This window comes from Primulina eburnea, chromosome 8 (genome assembly GCF_022965805.1).
Source record: "Primulina eburnea isolate SZY01 chromosome 8, ASM2296580v1, whole genome shotgun sequence".
Lineage (NCBI taxonomy): Eukaryota > Viridiplantae > Streptophyta > Magnoliopsida > Lamiales > Gesneriaceae > Primulina > Primulina eburnea.
Window position 1 is genome coordinate 40197826 of NC_133108.1, and position 21222 is coordinate 40219047.

Consider the following 21222-nt stretch of genomic DNA (forward strand, 5'->3'; position numbering starts at 1 on the left):
ATAAAATCTCTTTATGATCGAACAAGTTAAAAAGATATTATCAAAGTTTTGCATTATTCATTATTTGCTCAAACATATGATAACAGTATGTATTCTACACTTGTCAGCTACAGAAACGAAACACATCAATCATGTTTTCTTTGCTTTGGTGACCAACGATGATCTTCTCCTTCTCCTCCCCACGAATTTAAGTACTTCGTCTATAAGGACAACAGGAGCAGAAACCAAGAGTACCAGCAGCCATTCGTTTAAACTCAATGGAACGATGCCGAACACGTTTGCAAGAATCGGTACATAAAGTATCAAACAATGCAGGCAAAGAGAGATCACCATGGCCAAAAGAAGCCAAGGATTCCTCCATGGCGGCATCCGGATCAAACTGTTGTCTTCTGAGAGAGCGTTCAAAGAATTAAACATTTCGATGGCAACCAAAACAGAGAGGGACAGTGTCATTGCCTTAACCTTCCCAATGGAAAAGTAATCGCAAGGATTTGAAAACGTTATCAAACGGCCGCCCACAACCGTGTATGGGGAAGCTGTAAAATTTGACCAAGAAGAGCATTCTCCCCAGTGGCGAAGTTGAGATAGTTCGACTAGCGTGTGCCCATCTTCAACTAAATTTATCCCTAGGAATGAAGCCTGAGTGTACCACAAGATGAATACTCCCACGGTAGCGATGCCAACATATGAACCAATCACCTGGTTGAATATAAATACACGAAAGATGAAATGAAAAAGTGTCGTCATTCTAAAAAATGACAGTAACTGTAAAATGGCTGACCATATAACGGAAGAAAACCCAAGTATTGATAAGAGCATCATCGCTTTTCCGGGGTGGTTTTTGCATTATATCAACATCAGCAGGGTTGAATCCGAGGGCAGTGGCAGGTGGGCCATCTGTAACCAAATTCACCCACAGTAGTTGCACAGGTATCATGCATTCTGGTAATCCAAGAGCAGCGGCGAAAAATATGGATACGACCTCTCCAACATTAGATGAGATCATATACCTACATAAAAAAACATTTTGAATGACACTTCTGGATGATTATCAGACGCTAAAGTACGAGTACATTTGAAGATTTGCCATTATTCCTGCGGGCTTATTATGATATTTGTGGGCAAGTTAAATAATTTTCAATCTTAGTGGTTGGCTCAACTTAATCCAATTATCATGTTATCCTTGATTATGTGCTAATACAGTAATGTTCAACTAGAGAAGGACAGTATGTACCTTATAAAAGCTTTCATGTTATTATAGATTGAACGACCCTCTGCAACCGCTGACACGATAGAACTAAAGTTATCATCAGCCAAAACCATATCTGAAGCTTCCTTGGCAACCTAACAAGAAATGATGTCCAAAGAGACAAAATCAGAAAAAGAAAATAAATAATAGAAAGGAAAAAAGTTAGCTAGTAATAACACCACCATTACCTCAGTTCCAGTAATTCCCATTGCGATTCCAATATCAGCAAGTTTCAGTGCAGGTGCATCATTGACACCATCCCCAGTCATTGCGACAACTTCTCCCATGTCTTTTAGCATCCTCACAATGTCTTGCTTATGCTTAGGCTCGGCTCGAGAAAAAACCTTGCCACCCGGTTTTGACAAAATATCAAGTTGTTGTGAGCGAGAAAGGGACATGAACTCTTTGCTGGTGAAGCTTTTTCCTTGAATATCCTCATCCTCAGAAAACAACTGAATTTCCTGACAAATAGCCTCAGCTGTGGACTTATTGTCTCCAGTGATCACCATGACCTTAATTCCTGCTCCTCGGCAATCGTCAATTGCTTTGTGAACTTCCCCACGAGGAGGGTCCTATTATGTAACCAGTGAAGGGTATAAAAAAGATATAAAGGTGCTATCATGAATAATTAGTGTACAGCATCAAGATGAAACGTACCCTTAGGCCGACTACCCCTACAAAAATTAGTCCACTTTCTATAACAGAGTAGGAGGAATGATCAAGTAACTTTTTATGGGCTGGGTGATTATCAGTATAATAGTCTGAAAGTTCCCCCAGTTCTTCTTTATAAGCCAAACCTAAGCATCGCAGACCCTTTGAACTCATGTCCAGGTGTCTCAATAGAAGCAGTTGCTTACAGGGATCTTCGATGGGGATGATAGATCCATCAGCAAGTTGGACATGGGAACTACGCTCCAAAATACTCTCAACCGCACCCTGTGTGAATATTCAATATTTTGGCACCCCTATCTCATTAGATCTTCTATCAAAATGGTTATGAACTCACACATATATATATATTTTACCTTGACAAGGAGTCGGTTTTGCCCGCTAGGCTCACGGACAATAACGCTCATTGATTTACGGACACGATCAAATTCAAGTGTAGCAACTTTTTTCGATCTTTTGTTCCACCACTCGCAACACACTAAAGTTAAAGTGATTCAATATAGAGTAATGTTGCAGAAAAAGGTCCGCAGAAATGATGGGATATGATCACTCACCTAGTTTAACTGTGTTGTAATCAATCAAATAGCTCGACAAAAGCTTCGCCTTACGGATCTTGTTCCTTGCGTCGCTCTCTGCAACTCCCATCTTTTCAACTAAAACCTTAAGAGCTGCTTCAGTTGGCAATCCAGTCGCTTTGAATAAACGACCATCACAAAATATTCCAGCATCATTGCAAACTGCACAAATTTCAGCCACAGCTTGCAAATTGGCATCCATATCACAGCATTTCCAGTCAACTATTCCTCCATCGTTGGGATCATAAGTTGTACCTTCCACGCGGAAAATTCTTGATGTTGTAGCATCTTGTCCCAATGTAATGAATTCTGTCACAGACATCTGGTTCGTAGTCAAGGTACCAGTTTTATCTGAACAAATAACAGTTGTACATCCTAAGGTCTCGACACTTGGAAGCTTCCGTACTATAGCATTCCTTTGGGCCATTTTTCTTGTACCAAGTGCTAAGCAGGTGGTAATAACAGCAGGAAGACCTTCGGGGATGGCAGCAACTGCCAGGGCGATTGCTATCTTAAAATAATAAGTGCATTTGTCAAAAGAGAACTGGAAATTAAGAGGCCATCCATCCACGACCTCCCATGTGAGAAAATATTTGTAATTTATTATCCACACCATGAGACAAATAAGGCCAATTGCAATAGTAAGCCTATTACCAAATTCATCTAGCTTCTTTTTCAAAGGGGTCTCATTTTCTTCCAACGATGCCTCATGTATTTGTGCCTGTATCTTGCCGATTTCGGTACACATTCCAATGTTCACAACGATGCAGATGCAATTACCATTAACAACCGTGGTTCCAGCAAAAACTATGTTTTCTTTGGCCTGCAACTCACAATCATCCAAGAATATGGGATTGGTTCCTTTCATCACCGGCATTGCCTCACCAGTCAGTGAACTCTGCTCGACTCGTAAGGTCGATGTCATCAAAACGGCAACTCGCATGTCCGCCGGAACTTTATCCCCAACTCGTAATTCTACAATATCTCCTGGTACAAGTTCACGTGCGGGTAGATCTGGCACCAAATATCCATCTCTTAATGCCTTTCCAGAATCACATTGCATTTCTTTTAAAGCTTCAAGGGCTTTTTCGGCATTACCCTCTTGCCAGACACCAACAATAGCATTAAGGATCAATATCAAGACTATCACAAAAGGTTCTACATATGCTTCGAACCCCGACTCGCCGTTCTCAATTCCATGCAAGTAAGCCAGAACAAATGAAACGAAGGCTGCGACTAAGAGTATCTTCACAAGCATATCATCGAATTGTTCGAGAACGAGTCTCCAAAGGGGTTTTCCTTTCTCTTTCGTAAGTTCATTCCAACCGTATCGCTCTCGCCTGTTCTCCACCTCGCTGGTACTTAGACCCTTTTCAAGTTTCACATTGTACTCTTTCAAACATTGCTCAACAGACCATGACCATGCCTTGAATGCTTTTTCATCAAAAGTTTCCTCCATTTTACTCCAAGACAGTAGTTTACACAACTTTCCTAAATCTCATCCCCAAACTCCTATGAAACATCCATACAGTGGATCATCTGCATATAATGGAAAACATAAAACGTAATCATTGCAAAACAATATAATTCGAAAGGGAACAGCACAATTTATCAATCGACAAAACACTTACCAACACATTATGGCCTAACGAATTGGTAATATAACACAAAATGAGAGGTACACTTACAGATTTAATTTCCCAATAAATGTATATCTGTTTCTCAAAAAATAAAATAAATAAATGTATCTCTGTAAACTCGCAAAATTATGACAATTTATTGCCTCTCCATCCAACTCTGATAGAGAAGGGGGACAGGGATCGAAAAAAGGTGGTTGCCCATGATTTAACGGTACTAAATAAGCGAGAGCTCAAACGTGCACTTAATTGAAAACATATCAAAGCAAGCAAGACACATTCATACCACCCACTTACAGAATGAAAATGGCAGACAGCGTGAAAAAAGATCCAGTCTTTAGCATGATTTGGAGAAAAAAAAAAGCGGTTGCGCGTGAGAACGAAGACAAGTCGGTTGGCTTCCAGACAAAGCAACCACCAAAATAATAAATGAATGATAGATACACTACCCTCTATATATATATATATATATATATATATATATATATATATATATATTTGTACATGTACGTTTATAAAGAGAAAATAATAGGGATTGAAATGTTTCATTCGGGAAAAAAATGTTACACGAAGGTATAATGGATTGAGAATCCAAAGGAATAGGATAGCGTGACTGGACTTCAATTTTTGCAGCAGTCTTTGCTTTTGAAGTGGGAATGGAGACACCAAGTTTTCACTATTTCGTTTGCAAAGTCGCAATTTTTAGGATAAACGTGAGATTATTATTATTTCTGTTTTATTTTGATTGTGTAATGAATTTTTTTGTATGTGTCATGATCTTGCTCGACTTTAAGATTTTGTGTTCGAATAAGATTAGATCCTCCCACTCTGTGCCATTAACCCGTGACCCACGGGCAGGGACGGAGCCAGGATTCAAAATTACCTGAGGTTGGCTCCGTCTCATACTGTATTTAATAAAATAAATAATTAACTAAAAAATTTAAAATTAAAAATATGTAAATATTGATTTCATGAAAACATAGGACAATGGTATTTAATATTTAATATCTTCAAAATATGAAGCTAAAATACTACTGAAGTTGTGCTCTTCGATTCTTTGGAATAAAACTTATTAATTATTAATTCAGCTCGATGAGTTACTTGGGTTGAAATCGATATTTTGTTCACTCGTAGACTGAATTAATGTGTTGCCATATCTTAATTCCAAAAAAGATTTTTCAAATTTTTTACTCTAAAGAATTATTGTGATCAAAAGCTAAAGCCATTTCACATCATTTTTTGAAACCAATGGTAAAAAAAAAATAATGACATTGACAAACATCAAAGAATAATATGAACATTAATAGAAAACAAAAAGTTTGTTACATCATTTAAGTCATTATGCACGAAATTTAAATCATTGATAAATCATATAATATCATATACTATGATTCACATGGAAAATATACGCAATTTCTCAAAATCATTACTTTATTTTTCTCAAAATCAATTATTATAAACATATACTAGTTCATATCAAAAAATTAAAATTCTATAAAACTTTTAATATTAATAAAAATTAAATAAAGATATAATAAAATATGTAGCAATTGTATAATTCTATTATCATATTAGCTAAATTTAATATATTTATGTGTTATAGTAAATATAGTCTAAAATTATATTTGAAACTTAAAGCCAATTTTAAAAATAACTGACATCAAATTCTTCAACCTTTTGAGCAAAATGTGAGCACAAGTCAAATTTCATTATATATATTTGCAGAAAATCATTTTTAAAAAGTACTCATTGTAAAAAAGAAATTTCAAATTTGTATCAAAAAAATAAAGAAAAAAACACAAAAATAAGACATAACTAAAAAAAATATAGAAAAACTAACTTTTTTTTTTATAAAATTTAGGTGGGGCTGGAGCCCACCCTAGCCCAAGGGTGACTCCGCCCCTGCCCACGGGCTAATCACTTTAGTTCGTCGATAATGTTTTTTAACGTCTCTAGTCTATATAGTCTATAATGAGACGGAGGAGAGCTATTCAGATTTGTAACATTTTATAAATAAATATTTTAAGTTCGAGTGTTACTTACGCAATTGTATATAAAAAAAAAATTATGAGCAATTTCAAATTTTGAATATTAAATATAGTTTCGCTCTCTTCGACTTTGTGATCATAAGTTGGAGAAAATAATTATGTAATTAGATTCATTTTACGAGATATAATCTTTTTTTAAAAAAATAATAGATGAATTAATATGAATATAATTTACCGAAAAAGGAAAAAGAAATTGAAGTGCCTGGGTTGTCGACAGAAAAGTCAACATTACCACCAAAATGAAGAGAGAGAGTATTGAATTCCTCGATTATTCTGCACTATTTAACATATTTGGCATAAATTTGGAGGTTTATAACTTTTAGTATTTGTATATGTAAAAAATAATAATAATTTCAGAAAAATAAAAAAATGAAAGATTTTAAATAACTATTTTATTTGCAGAGTTAGCATACTTCGAGTTTTCAGCACACAGTTATTCATATTAAATTACTCTCTTGTGCAGCTTTTTTTTTTTGTGCAGCTTTTATAACTGTGCATTATATAATTTCGTTATTAGTCTTAAAAATATAAGATTTATTTTAATAAATAATTCAATATTTATATTTAAATAATTTGTATTTAATTTATATTGTTTTTACAAATCATTTGTTTGATATGATTTTAAGTATTCTATTTTTCGCGAACTTATGTGAATTCATTATTTTATTAGACTAAATTAAGTTGAAGTTAATTTTTTCTAAATATATAAATAATTTTCTAATTATTTGAGCACGAGATTTTCTTAAATCGATAGTTTAATAATAAATAAATAAATAATTAATGGAATAAAATAATTGTTGTAAATAAAATAATTGTTGTAAATACGTGTGCAGAATAATTACTGTTTAATATTATTTTATTTACAACGATGTACAATATTTTTTTATCATTATCGATGAACTAAAGTGAAATTTGACAAATTATAGAAGGACTAAATTGATATTTGAATGGTTGAAATAAAAAAAAAAGTGTTGAAATTTTTAAAAAAACAAAAACAAAAAACAAAAGTGTAATATTAGTATCATATAAGGGTAAAATTAGAAAAAAAAAATGTTCGTGTCCTCTCTCGGTAGTTATTATCATGTTATCACATTTAATAATATAGTATATAATGTGTACAATCTTTTTTTATCATTATCGATAGACTAAAGTGAAATTTGACAAATTATTGAGGGACTAAATTGATATTTGAATGATTGAAATATAAAAAATTAAAAATAAAAGTACGTTGAAATTCGGGAAAAAAAAATGTGTAATATTAATATCATATAATGGTAAAATTGGAAAAAAAAAATGATGTCCTTCCTAGGTAGGGATCCCGATCCCCTGCTGTGCACAGCATCATGCTGTGCACAGCTTGACTTTTTTTTTTATTTGTTTTTTAATTTTTCTTTTTTCTTTTCTCTTTTTTTCCCTCTCTTTTCCTACTTTGTTTTCCCTCCATTTTTCTCTCTTCCACAAACATTATTCACACACTTTTATATGAAAATAGTATAAACATTTGTTTTCATCTCGTCTTTTTTTTCTCGTTTTTCATCTCACTCAATTTTATTATTATTTTTTTTGCAGGAAATACTATAACATACAAGGTTCGATTTTTTCTTCTTTTAAATGTCTAATTTTTTTTCTAATTGTTTAGCTATCTATTTTTTTATTTGATTTTATTGGTTTCTATTTTTATGTTGCTATTGATCTGAAATAAGCCAAAAATTTTATTGATACTTTCAGATTCTTAATGGATTATAATTCAAATATCGAATTCAAGCCTAAGATTGGTATGGAATTTGATAGTCTAGACGAGTCTTGGAAGTTTTGGGTTGAATATGGTGGGAAAACTGGATTTGGAGTTAGGAAGCATTATTTCAACAAGAACAAGAACACCGGATTTATAACTTCGTATAAATATGTTTGTTGCAAGGAGGGTGTTCGTAAAAATGACAAAAGAGAATCATCGACACTCAATCCTCGGCTTGAGACTCGAACAAATTGTAAAGTAAGAATGGGTGTCACATTTGTGGATAATAAATATAAAGTAATGAGTTTATCGAAGAGCATAATCACTCACTCCATATTCAAGAAACAGTTCATATGTTGTCTTCCCAACGTAAAATTACAGAAGTTCAAGCCTATGAGATTGATTTGGCAGAGGATGTTGGGCTTAAACAAAAATCAAATTTTCAGTTGATGAGTAAGCATGCAGGGGGAATAGATGGTCTTGGTTATACAAGGTTGGATGCTAAAAATTATATTCGATCCAAAAGACAAAGAAGTATGGTATATGGGGAAGTTGGTTGTCTGATGCGATATTTTCAACAACAATTATCTAAAAATCCATCATTTTACCATGCTAATCAGATGGATGTGGAGGAACAGATAACAAATGTTTTTTGGGCTGATGCGAGAATGCTAATCGACTATGAGTATTTTGGTGATGTTGTGTCACTAGATACCACGTATTGTACGAACCGTGCATACCGACCACTTGCTATCTTCTCAGGTTTCAATCATCATAGAGGAGCAGTGATTTTTGGTGCAGCACTTTTGTATGATGAGACTGCTTCATCATTTAAATGGTTGTTCGAAACTTTTTTAGAGGCACACAAGCAAAAAAAGCCTCTCACTATCTTCACTGATCAGGATCAAGCTATGGCAAAGGCCTTACAGGAGGTGATGCCTGAGGTATTTCATGGATTGTGCACATGGCATTTGATGCAAAATGGTATCAAACACTTGGGAAACTTGATGAAAGATGGTTCTCATTTCTTAACTGATTTTAAGAGATGCATGTATGGCATTGACGATGAGACCCGGTTCGAGGAGGCTTGGAGTGTTCTACTAGTACAATATAATATTCAAGAAAACACATGGCTGCAATCCACTTACAATATAAAGGAGAAATGGGCAGCTTGTTACTTGAACAAGGCTTTCACACTTGGTATGAGAAGCACACAACTCAGTGAAAGTGTCAATTCTGATGTCAAGAGTTGTATGAAACCCGACTTAGATATAATGCAATTTTTTAAGCACTTCGAACAGGTCTTGGAGGAAAAGCGGTACAATGAGCTAAGATGTGAATTTGAGACACGTCAAAAATTACCGAGATCAAAGCTAGAGAGTTCTCCTATGTTGCGTCAACTTTCTGAAATTTATACCCTCACTATCTTTCATCTATTTCAAGTAGAGTTTGTTTTGTTCGCAACTGCTTACATAAAATATAAAAATGAAACTCAACCATTATTTGAATATGTTGTCGGGCGAATTGATAAAGAAGGAGAATGGAGGGTGACATTTAATCCTAGCACAAAGATGATTTCATGTAGTTGCCGAAAATTCGAGATGACTGGATTATTGTGTTGTCATGCTGTGAAAGTATATGATGTGCAGGACGTAAAAAAACTGCCAGAGCATTATATCTTGAATAGATGGACGAGAAAAGCTAGGAGTGGAGTGGTACACGATTGTATGGGCAATGAAGTCGAAGAAGATCCCAAACGAGAAAGTACAGAACGATATAGAAAACTTTGTATGATGCTCGTAAGACTGGCAACCGAAGCCTCCGTCCACCAATCAACTTTCTCTTTGGTGCATAATTCGGTATGTGATCTAACCAAGCAAGTCATGGAAATGCGTTTGACTGAAGTGAGCCAAGACAATAATAGTGGTGTCAGGACATCATCGATAGGACCTTCTATGATACAAGCAAAAGGATTCAAGAAAAGAAATGGTGTGAAAAAGTCAAGAAGGTTGAAGAGTTGGGTAGAACTTCAAGCAAAACGAAGAAAAACAAATTTGAGAGTCGAGGTAAATTAACTTATATTAATACTTTTTTGAAATAAAAATTATCTAGATTTCTTATTTTTACAATCATTGTAGGACATCGGAACACATGATGAATTACCCGTATCTTGTTCAGCACCTCCGGTACCTCATGCATGTCTTCAAACAACTGGAGGTCAATTCAATTTCACTGAATTATTAATGGTATGAACTTTAATGATATTTAGAAATTTTTTAATTGGTAAAAATTTTAAGCCAAAAAAATATTAATTCTTATATGGTAAAATTGATTTTATAATATTTATTCTTATTTAATGTAGGCACAATTTGATCATCCTCACCATTCTCTTGAAGCCATGGATTTCAATGGAGATATATCCAATAATGCTCTTGAGTATTTTTTTATTTAAAGAATAGCCGATTAACATTGTTAGTTGATATTAAGTTTAAAAATGTATGAATTATTTATTTTGTATGGAAATGTGGTGTTGAATTTTAGTTTTTGATAATACATGATGGAAATGTTCTAAATTTTAATTTAAGCATTAACATGTTAATAGTTTTATATTGTTAAAAATTTTGTTCATTAGAAAAAAATTAATAATACTCATCAAATTCGAAAAAAATGATACGATTTTTCACACGTAAAAATTTAATATAGTAATTTTTAATTGCAAAATTATTAATTTAACATAAAAAAATTAAAATGTTTATATTATTTCATATAAAATTTTGTCCAATATTTGTGGAAGATGAAAAAAAAAGGATGAAAATTAGAAGGAAAACAATAGAGAATAAGAGAGGAAAAAAGAGAAAAGAAAAAAGAAAAATTAAAAAACAAATAAAAAAAAAAGTCAAGCTGTGCACAGCATGATGCTGTGCACAGCAGGGGATCCGGATCCCCTAGGTAGTTATTATCATATCTTCATGGATAATATAAATATTAAGAATATCTTTTATAGAGTAGAGTTCATGAGTTGAAGAAGAGTAGTGCAGTAAGATGAAGATAGTATGATGGTTTAAAATCGGCCAACCCGTTGTCCCTTTGCAAACAGACAACTATTAAAATTACGCACATCAAAATTTATGACAAAAATATGACGTATAGAAAAAAAAAATTATTCCCGATATTTTATAGAGTGAGTCTCACGGATTCTAATCTGTGAGACATGTCAACTCTACTGATATTCACAATAAAAAAATAATACTCTTTTGCATAAAAAATAATACTTTTTCATGGATAACCCAAATAAAGATCCGTCTAACAAAATACAACCTATGAGACCGTCTCACTGAAGTTTTTGCCTACTTTATGTGCTAAATATTTATTCTTTCTACAATAAAAAAAATATCACAAAAACTTTTATGAAACAGTCTCACAAATCAATAAGATAAATATTGATCACTCATAAAAAAATACTATACTAAAAACATTAATTATTATTGTAAATACGAACATACATGACATGTGTGATGACATTTGTGAGACCGTCTCACTTTAATTTTTTTAAATTATTATAAATAAAAGCACTCTCACTTAACTATATCTTCACCATTTCATTTCCAACCGTTCGAAAGGAACATCAATTTACAAAAAAATAATATTTAAAATTAAACCCACTCCCAAATATCTTATTCTTAGAAGAGGGATGACAGCTATTATGTAATTTAAAAAATTTATATTTAAATTTTAAAATTGTAAATTGTATTAGCTAGCACCACATGGTGAAATCCTTGGTTCGAAGTTTGCGAGGAATTAGAAATGAATGCAAACAGTTGGGTTCATTAATTAAACACTGGGGATTTGAAATTGATTTAACTAAATATTTTAAATGATAAATTATCCACTGATCATTTATTGTAACGGATAATAAGTGGTTGACGGGATGGGATATATTATTTATGTAAGGCCATCTCCAACGAGAGCAGCCACATGAACGTTGACGCTCCAACCGGTACTATACCGGTTGTGGCGCGGTGCCGTAACCGTGCAAACAAAATGGTACAGTACTACAGCTAGCCGAACTCTTGTAACTTTTTTTCTTTATTTATTTATTTATTTATTATTATTTCCGATTTTCAGGGACAAACCTCAAGTTTTTGTGTAGAAAAAAATTCAAGAACCAAGTTTTCTGAGATGGATTTGAATTTTTTGTATTTTTATCACATCACAGAATAGTAGAAATGAAGAAAATAAAAGAGGAAACGGTGAGAAGAAAAGACAGTGTTCTCTGTACCGTTAGTTATGCAATCAAAAATTGTGACAGTGTTCTAAAATTCGGGCTAGGCAACCGCTTAGGCGCCTGACCGCACTGAAAAGGTCCTAGGTGGAACATGAAATAAGAAAGAATTACAGGCTCCTGATTTTAATTTTTTGAGATCAAAAGCTCAATTAAAACCACAGTTTGTTGGCTTGTGTTTGCCTTAACACGCCACTCTCATCTTCTTTATCTATTTATTTCTGCACATACAAGAAAATCGATCCAGACTCTAAAAATAATTTTTTTTCTTTATTTTGATTTCTTTTGCATTGCATATATTCTGGTCCCTCTTTATATATTTTAATATTGTTTATTATTAGCTAAAAAAAAGTAAAAGAACATTATGACAATATTCACTTCAAATTACCAAAACGCGAATAGTCATCACGTCGAGATCAAACTTCAAAATTTACAAATATAAAATAATTTAGAATGAAATAAAACGTAAATTTTTTAATTATATTAAGTCAGTCATTCAATTTAAAAACACGTGAACATAAAAAATTAAGAATAAATTAATAAATCTTAGACATTTTTTGAATATTAGCAACTGCTAAATAATATTTTGGAGTTTATTTGTTAAAAAAATTTATATTATCAAATATTTTTAATATTTAAATTTTATAAAAATACTAATAGTAATATTTAACACAATTTTGTTAAAAAAAATTAAAACTAATTTAATTTCTTTTATATCTAAACATACACATAATTATACTTAATATTATAAAAAAAGTATTATCAATGTTGGAAATGACTTAAACACCATCATTTCAAAATTATATATTTTTTTATATGTATAATATTGATATTTTGTCCATCATTTATACTAAAATTATATATTTAGATTACCATAATTGATGTGCTTCAAGTCAGATATATATATATATATATATATATATATATATATATATATATATATATATATATATATATATATATATATATATATACACTGTATTACTTGAATACAGAATTTTTCCCCGTTTTTTCCTCTCCCGCAATGTCTCAAGCTGACATCTTTTCATTCGTATGAAGAGAAATTATTTTTCTCCATAAATTACGAATGTAATTGTAGAAGAAATCTCCATTAGTGATGAATTTTTAAACTTTCCTTACTGATAAAACTTAATTAAATAAAGAACAAAAATGCATTAAAATTACTACGGACGAGTAAATACTAAGTAAAAAAAATAATAGACAAAAAATGGGCATGCAAACACCAATTCAGGCCGTTAGATCAGACAACCTGATTCTGTGGCATAGCCTTAATCCATACTCAGTCAAAAACAAACCCAAATTGTTCCCCAACAAAAGCAGCTTAGATCCACTATACATAATACATATAGCAACAACCAACATATATATGTAGATATATTCGTATCGCATACATTTGTTCGATTGAATCCAGAAAAAAACTCACAGGTCCATGAGCTCCGTCGAGGATTCAGGAGGCGGTGAAGTAGAAGACCGGCTGAAGGAGGAGGTGGAGGCACAGGAAACAAGCGGTGGAGAAAGACAAAAAGACGAGTCCGTATACGAGTCTAAGAGCCATTTTCAAAGGCGGAGAATGTGAATTTTAGGGCAACGTGCGGAGAGTGAAGGGGGGATTATCCAGGATTAGGATTTGGTATCTGGATTCTTCCTCCCAAACCCAATATTTAATTTAAATGGGTAAAGGAGAAAGAGTGGCAGCCAATTAATTAATTAGTTTATATAATTTTTTACTTTTGAACAAGATGCTTTCATCTACCCGTACACGTGTCTCCTTCATACCGTACGTGAAAGTCTAAACCAAACAAATCATAAAAGAATTTCTATATTAATTAACAGTTAAATAACAATGTATAAAATAATTCAAAAAGTCGAGTCACATAATTAAGTACATTTAATTATGTTATTATTTGAATGTTTGAAATTCCAAATATACTTTTAAATTTTATTATATCCCAACATTTGACATTGTTATACTGTATGAGCTTTGATTTTAAAAAATAAAAAAGGAAAGGACTTCTAGTTCAGATTTAGGTTCGACTAAATTACACGTATAACATACTAACTTCGATATGCTACAAAAACCATACGGACTAAAATAAAATATTTTGGTTATAAAATAACTGTAGCATGAGACTCGGTCCCTTCATCTTGCACCTAGGGCCGAACTTTTTATGAGACGAAGGAGGCCATTACCTCATGGTCCAATTTTGAAAGAGGTTCAATATTTATATTTTGATTTGATGACCTACTTAAAAGAAAAAAAAGACTCAATACTAAATAAAAAAGATTAATTTTGTTGAGTGCAATAATTGTCTCTGTTTGGTAAAGCGATCAAACCTTGGTGCTTGAGGTGATGTGCGGTTTAAAAGATTTGAGTTACATCATTACTACTAGATATAGTTTTTGGTAAAGCGGTAAGCACTCGGCCCTACAATTGGTATCAGAGCCAAGGTCACGGGTTCGATTCATATTGATTGGAAGGAGTGCAATTATTGGGAGGGAGATTGTTGGGTGCAATAACTGTCTCTACGCTTAGTAGAGTGATCGAACCGTGGTGCTTGATCTGTTGTGTGGTTTAAAAGATTTGAGTTGCACTATTACTACTAGCTATAGCTTTTGGTAAAGCGGTAAGCACTCGGTCCTACAAATTGAATATATTTTTGTTTATAATTGATCAAACTAGATATTTTCTTCAAGTTTGGCTAGAACAATTTAAACAATATCAAGAGATTTTGAGATATTTATTGAGTTTAGAAAAATTAAAGAGTTAGTCATTTAACTGGCTTGTGCAATATTGTATAAAACTTCAACACATTTTGAATATGCTACAATGTTTGAAAAAACTGAATAATTTTTTTTCAAATATTAAATTGCCTATAAGAAATTTTTTAATCATACCAGTAATAATTGTTTAAACATAAATAAACTTATTGAAGTTGAAGTTAATAAATATTTATCTTCGATCAATAATATCACAAGATAGACTAAATGAGCTAGTTATATTGTTGATTGACAAAGAAATGATACGAAAAATAGATGATACAAATTTGATATAATTTTTTTCCCTATAAAAGAGCTAGATGTAATTATTTCAAATATTTATTGATTTGTTTTTTAATGTAATATATCGTTTCTAATATATTTATATATTATTTATTAATTTTTAACCGAATTTTTGCATTATTTATCATAACTACCCGTTTTAAAATTTTCGTTCCAGGTTCGATTAAACACAGTTACGACTCAGCTTGCACCTAATTATTCAAATTAAGAACTGAAATTTCCAGTGAAATATTTTGCAAAGTTTTTAATCTTTGTCAAAAAAATATTTTATTGGTTTGTGAAACATGATATATTTTTTGTTGTTGTTGAGAATATGTTATACTATGATACCTTAAAGTAATATTTGGTTGTCTTGATAATCCAATTCCATCAAATATTTGATTGTGATTTTATCTGTTGATGATAACATCCATAAAATCATTAATATAAAATTATAATATTATCTTTCATATCTTCATTTATTTGATTATTAAAAATATATATAATTTATTATCTTATCTCAAATTTAAATCAAACCAACCAAACATGTTGTATTATTTATTCAAAACTATTCCATTATTTTTTTAATGAAATCCCATAAACCCAACTAAATTTTGAAAAATAAGAGCAATTATTTCATTTGTCATGCATAATTTATCATTATAGAGACACACGAACGTTAAGCACAAAGCCAACAAAATTTTTCGAGGGTGGTACGATTCTTGATTTGAGTTGTCGCATCTAAACGAGGAATCATTGTCCAAAGTGATGCTAATCTATCCTAATTCCACCTTACTTTCCCGGACAAAAATCAACCAAAATCCAAACACATTCCTGCACCAGATGCCCACCCAAATTTTCCACTCCCAGTCACCCCTTGTTATTGTCAACCTCTCAGTCAGAAATAAATAAGATTTCGCTTTTCTGATTTGTTGTCCGAAGTTCAGTCTTGCGTGAAATTTACAAGAAAGTGGAATTTGGGTATTTCAAGAATTACCTCTCTAGCAACTGTGGATGTCCAGAGTCGTGACAGTGTCAGCAGCCGTAGTCCCGAATTCTTGATTTTTAACCTTAAAGAATACGAACAGTTGCAAAATGGACATCCTAAGTTTTGGGCATCCCATATCCCAGTCGTCCATCAGTCAATGGAGGACTAAATCTGTTTTCAGACGAGAGCCCGAGAATCAAAAGTATCGAATTGTATGTTTTGATTCTTTAAAACGGCAAAATTTCCACGACTACCAGTTTCTCGACCCGGAATTCGTCGTTGGCAGGGCTAAACGTGGAAAAAGAAGCAATCGTTACAGGTTGAAATCAGTGATTGATGCAGAAAAAACGGTGGAAAGTGAGGGTCGAAAGACAGAAGGTGATTTGAAAAGTTATTACTATGATGCCATAGTTATAGGTTCTGGGATTGGAGGATTGGTGGCGGCAACGCAGCTGGCAGTGAGAGGGGCTAAGGTGTTGGTTCTGGAGAAGTATGTGATCCCAGGAGGAAGCTCTGGGTTTTACCAAAGGGATGGATTCACATTTGATGTTGGATCATCTGTTATGTTCGGTTTCAGCGATAAGGTTGGTCATTATGAGCATAATTTTCCATCATTAATGCATGATTTATCCACTGTTAAATTCTTAAATTGTTGAAGGGGCTGTGACTTGTAGCTGGTTTAGACTTAGTTATTTTATTGCCGCCTCTTTAGGTTTCATTTGAAGTTTTTTTGCTTCCATATCAATACTACTGTGCATGCCATTGTTTATATTATGCTTTTGAATTATCTTACTTCGAAAAGATAGTGCGTTTTTTTTTTTTTTTTTTTGTATTGATGATTAATATATGATCTACAAAATTATGGCCAAGAATTATGACAAACAAAAGAAGCCTCTGAGTGGTAAAGCCAGTTCCAATTATTTTTATTCCGAAACAAAAAAAAAGGAATCTCTGAAGTAGCTTCAGCTGATTCCCGTAGCAATTGCTTCTCATCAAATATCATATTTGTGTCATAGTTTGCAACATGTAAGAATTCTTCAATGTTACTTAACTAGCACTATTTTCCGACATTTAAAAAGTGGTTCTCTATTCAAAGTCTTGGAAAAGTTGGATACACTTCTGCGGGCGCAGACTTTTACTGTGCTGTACATGATCATAAATTGTTTAAGGTGGTTCAACCACTGGGTCGTGCTGCCTCAATTGTTCTGTCCTTGCTTCTTTTGGTTGTTATAGATGTGATTATTACAATTTATATCTTTTTTTGTAAGTGATTATCGTTCATTAAACAGAAATCATGAATCCTTTCAGGGAAATCTAAATTTGATTACGCGAGCACTAGAAGCAGTTGGATGTAGGATGCAATCCATACCAGACCCAACCACGGTTCATTTTCATTTACCTAATGGTTTTTCTATCCAAGTGCATAGGAATTATAGTGAATTTATCTCAGAACTTGTCGCTAAATTTCCCCACGAGGAAGAAGGAATTCTCAAATTCTATGGAGAATGCTGGAAGGTTTGTGTTGATTAAGATGATTTTTGGTGGTTCACTCTGTTGATTGAAACTAACACTGAAGTTTCAATGTCCATTTTGGTAGATCTTTAATGCCTTGAACTCGCTGGAGTTGAAATCCTTAGAGGAGCCTATCTATCTGTTTGGACAATTTTTCAAGAAGCCTCTTGAATGCTTGACTCTGGGTAGTTTATATATTTTTTTCTGTTTCGGTGTCTGCAGTCTATTTTATTCATCACCTTGATTCTATATATCAATTTGATTAGGCTATCACCTTATCTTGATCATCAAAAGGTTTGCATGTCAATTGATTAGAGCAGAGCCCCTTCATTATTGTGTAAACCTGGTGATTTAACCTGAAAGTACAGTGTGAAGTAAATATAGGAAACTCATCTACGCATGACCTCACCGGTGAGTCTTGAAACAAGAACATTTTTGGGCCAGGTTAAATAACCACTACTATTGTTCAAAAGCCTCTACCAAATCATAGAAGTGAAAGACCATCGGCATTAGATTTATGTTTAGGATCCGTGGTAAATCAAAATGGCATCACAAGACTCAGCAATTGTCATACTGCTTTCACATATAATTCCAAAATTTGCCAACATCTGCCGTTGATGGATGTTTATGTTATTCATCTCAGCCTACTATCTGCCTCAGAACACAGGTGATATAGCTCGGAAGTATATTAAGGATCCTGAATTGCTCTCCTTTATTGATACTGAGGTGTGAATGTGAAGCTTTGTATCAACTTAATTGATTCTTTTTTATTAGTTATTTGATTTGGATTTCTTGCTGACAGTGTTTTATAGTGAGCACAGTCAATGCTAAACGAACACCTATGATCAATGCAAGCATGGTAATCTTGTTTAAAAGTTTTTGTGCCTCTTTCATTTATTTGTATCCATCATGTTCCTATTTTGTTTTGCGTTGAATATGAATAGCAGAAATATAGTAAATAGAGCAGTCAACACAACACAAGATTTAGATGATTCGGTCATAAACACCGATGTGCACGACACAATTCCCAAAAGGGTAAAACTCGTTTTGACCTTAGTCTTCACTACAGCCATCACCTTTTTATATAATTGAAATTATATTGTGACAAATATATTAGGAAATCTTTTCAAGCTATAAAACCACTGAAAAATACATGATAATTTTAATAATATCAAATCCTATCATAGAATGTGTTATTTGATTTCTAAGATTCTTTCTCACAGGTTTTATGTGATAGACATTTTGGGGGAATCAACTATCCTGTTGGTGGAATTGGGGAAATCGCAAAGACATTGGCAAAAGGTTTGATTAATCATGGGAGCAATATAATCTACAGGGCAAACGCAACCAACATTGTGATTGAAAATGGACAAGCAGTAAGATTGAGCACAAACTTTCTTTTCTTTGCGGTGTTTCATGGTTATTCTCGTATCATCTTGCGTGAGGAGTTACATATTTTGCTTCACTTTCTTGTAGGTTGGGGTTAAGCTATCTGATGGAAGGGAATTCTATGCTAAAACCATAATTTCAAATGCCACTAGATGGGATACTTTTGGTATATGCACAAAAATTTGTGTGATCTTGAAAATCAACTTCACTTGTTGCAATTGTTCATAATAGACTTAGTAGTATTTTGGTGAAAGTTAATTGATTTTTTTTATATAGAAAAGCTCTTGAAAAAGGAGGTTTTGCCCAAAGAAGAAGAACAATTTCAAAAGGCCTATGTTAAAGCACCATCTTTTCTCTCTATTCACTTGGGGGTTAAAGCGGAAGTTTTGCCACCAAATACAGATTGCCACCATTTTGTCCTCGAGGTACAATGATTATATCAGAGGATCCGAATTAGTTTTCCTCTTATTTATTTTCTTGATTTGTTCCGAGTTTGTAGGATGATTGGAAATATTTAGAAGATCCTTATGGAAGTATATTCTTGAGCATTCCAACAGTTCTTGACTCGTCATTAGCTCCAGAAGGAAAGCACATCCTTCACATTTTTACAACTTCTTCCATTGAGGACTGGGAGGTATTTGACTTAATTTTCCCCCCCAAATAAGAGCATTATATTTTCCCATGATCAATTCCTTTCTCTTTTATATTAGTGGGAACCATGATGACGACTCTTTTATTTTAGGGTCTCTCTCGAACAGATTATGAAACCAAGAAGGAACTTGTGGCAGAAAAGATAATTTGCAGGCTTGAGAAGAAATTATTCCCTGCACTTCAGTCATCTATTGTTTTCAAGGAGGTATGACATTTTCTTCCCAAACATTGCCACAAAGTTTACTGATTGTTTAATTATTTACCAGATAATCTGATTATATGTTGAAATTGTTGTTCTGGGAAGTTGCATCTTCTAAACACAATCACGTGACACTGTATGTATATATACACTTATTAATTTACTCGGTGTTCTTGTCACTTCTTTTAGTTCAAACGTCGGGATTGTTCAGATATAACGCTCAACTTCTATATATGACAGGTGGGAACCCCAAAGACACATAGGCGGTACCTGGCTCGTGATAGTGGTACCTACGGCCCCATGCCCCGCAATACCCCAAAAGGCTTATTAGGAATGCCATTCAATACAACTGTTAGTTAATCCATTTGTCACTCATTGCGACTTTTCGAGCCATGATGGAAAGTTGTTATTACTTATTCCAATTAATCTTAGTTTTTAACTTTGGACATTTAATGAATTTTTAGGCTATAAAGGGCTTGTATTGTGTGGGAGACAGTTGCTTTCCAGGGCAAGGTGTTATATCTGTTGCCTTTTCAGGAGTTATGTGTGCACACAGAGTAGCGGCTGATTTAGGTAAGAGATTTTATTAGTTTCCTTATTTACTTGGAAAAAGTGTTTTCTGATGCAAATAGTCAAAGGAGATAAGGATTTATGTAATCAATGCATATGCACTTTGTTTTTATGCTTTGAGGACGTAGAAGAATACTCTTCTCTTTGAAAACAATTTTAAATTTCAATCTATTGCGGAAATAAGATTAAGAGAACAAAACTGGAGGTAATTGATTTTCTCAAACCATTTATTTTCCTGAAATCGTTGCAGATTACTAGCTTGATAAAAGATCATGAATCAATTAGAGCTTCACGAGCTTACAAATATATGTCTGACCACCAAAAGGATTTTGATGGATTGAAAAATTGATTTGCTTTGCTTCTTTGGATTCAGTTGATTTATGTTTTCTTCGAGATTTCATGTAGGTTTTGAAAAGAAAAATGCTGTTCTCGATGCTGCTCTTCTTCGGCTACTTGGTTGGTTGAGAACTCTTGCATAATATTCCTTTATGAAGTCGAAGAAAATATGTGGCTTTTGAACAGAAAACCGTTAGTTGCTCCTGTATGGTCACGATGAGCAAGAGCATGCCATCAAATGTCAACCGCTTCTTTTGCTCTCTGTTGATAGAATGGTGATAAATGCAGATAGAGGTACTAAATGGCAGGTTGGGTTTTATAT

General features: G+C 33.0%; 3 protein-coding genes across 4 annotated transcripts; 2 read left to right on the forward strand and 1 right to left on the reverse strand.

Annotated features, from left to right (window-relative positions):
* On the reverse strand, positions 1 to 4569 carry LOC140839729 (calcium-transporting ATPase, endoplasmic reticulum-type). 2 transcript variants are annotated; one of them, XM_073206651.1, is made up of 8 exons: positions 4428 to 4569; positions 2473 to 4032; positions 2275 to 2396; positions 1907 to 2185; positions 1438 to 1821; positions 1235 to 1344; positions 782 to 1010; positions 1 to 699 (listed from the first exon to the last, which is right to left on the reverse strand). In XM_073206651.1, exons 2-8 carry the CDS (start codon positions 3950 to 3952, stop codon positions 130 to 132), a joined length of 3174 nt encoding a protein of 1057 aa, XP_073062752.1. In that variant the 5' UTR covers positions 3953 to 4032; positions 4428 to 4569; the 3' UTR covers positions 1 to 129. The 2 variants fall into 2 exon arrangements, with proteins under 2 accessions (XP_073062752.1, XP_073062753.1); XM_073206652.1 differs by lacking the exon at positions 4428 to 4569 and adding an exon at positions 4125 to 4408.
* Positions 4570 to 8266: 3697 nt separating this feature from the next.
* On the forward strand, positions 8267 to 13792 carry LOC140839267 (protein FAR1-RELATED SEQUENCE 5-like). The gene is made up of 4 exons (XM_073205906.1): positions 8267 to 9979; positions 10052 to 10159; positions 10276 to 10349; positions 13642 to 13792. Exons 1-4 carry the CDS (start codon positions 8267 to 8269, stop codon positions 13790 to 13792), a joined length of 2046 nt encoding a protein of 681 aa, XP_073062007.1.
* A 2199-nt stretch (positions 13793 to 15991) lies between these two features.
* LOC140839732 (prolycopene isomerase, chloroplastic-like) lies at positions 15992 to 21204 on the forward strand. Its single transcript, XM_073206657.1, has 13 exons — positions 15992 to 16827; positions 17552 to 17758; positions 17841 to 17940; positions 18399 to 18481; positions 18558 to 18614; positions 18979 to 19131; positions 19232 to 19310; positions 19421 to 19569; positions 19644 to 19778; positions 19887 to 20000; positions 20235 to 20345; positions 20459 to 20567; positions 20970 to 21204. The coding sequence occupies exons 1-13, from the start codon at positions 16351 to 16353 to the stop codon at positions 21041 to 21043; spliced, it is 1848 nt and encodes a 615-aa protein (XP_073062758.1). The 5' UTR covers positions 15992 to 16350; the 3' UTR covers positions 21044 to 21204.
* The last annotated feature ends 18 nt before the right edge of the window (positions 21205 to 21222 follow it).

Excerpts from the sequence above, each read along its gene's own strand:
- LOC140839729 (XM_073206651.1), bottom strand. The coding sequence starts at position 3,952 with ATGGAGGAAACTTTTGATGAAAAAGCATTCAAGGCATGGTCATGGTCT. Across the intron at positions 1,822-1,906 it reads TAGGGGTAGTCGGCCTAAGG|GACCCTCCTCGTGGGGAAGT; the intron begins GTACGTTTCATC and ends GTTACATAATAG. Across the intron at positions 1,345-1,437 it reads TGGGAATTACTGGAACTGAG|GTTGCCAAGGAAGCTTCAGA; the intron begins GTAATGGTGGTG and ends ATTTCTTGTTAG.
- LOC140839732 (XM_073206657.1), top strand. The coding sequence starts at position 16,351 with ATGGACATCCTAAGTTTTGGGCATCCCATATCCCAGTCGTCCATCAGT. Across the intron at positions 19,311-19,420 it reads CACTAGATGGGATACTTTTG|AAAAGCTCTTGAAAAAGGAG; the intron begins GTATATGCACAA and ends TTTTTTATATAG. Across the intron at positions 19,570-19,643 it reads GCCACCATTTTGTCCTCGAG|GATGATTGGAAATATTTAGA; the intron begins GTACAATGATTA and ends CCGAGTTTGTAG.
- LOC140839267 (XM_073205906.1), top strand. The coding sequence starts at position 8,267 with ATGTTGTCTTCCCAACGTAAAATTACAGAAGTTCAAGCCTATGAGATT. Across the intron at positions 9,980-10,051 it reads AAACAAATTTGAGAGTCGAG|GACATCGGAACACATGATGA; the intron begins GTAAATTAACTT and ends CAATCATTGTAG. Across the intron at positions 10,160-10,275 it reads ATTTCACTGAATTATTAATG|GCACAATTTGATCATCCTCA; the intron begins GTATGAACTTTA and ends TATTTAATGTAG.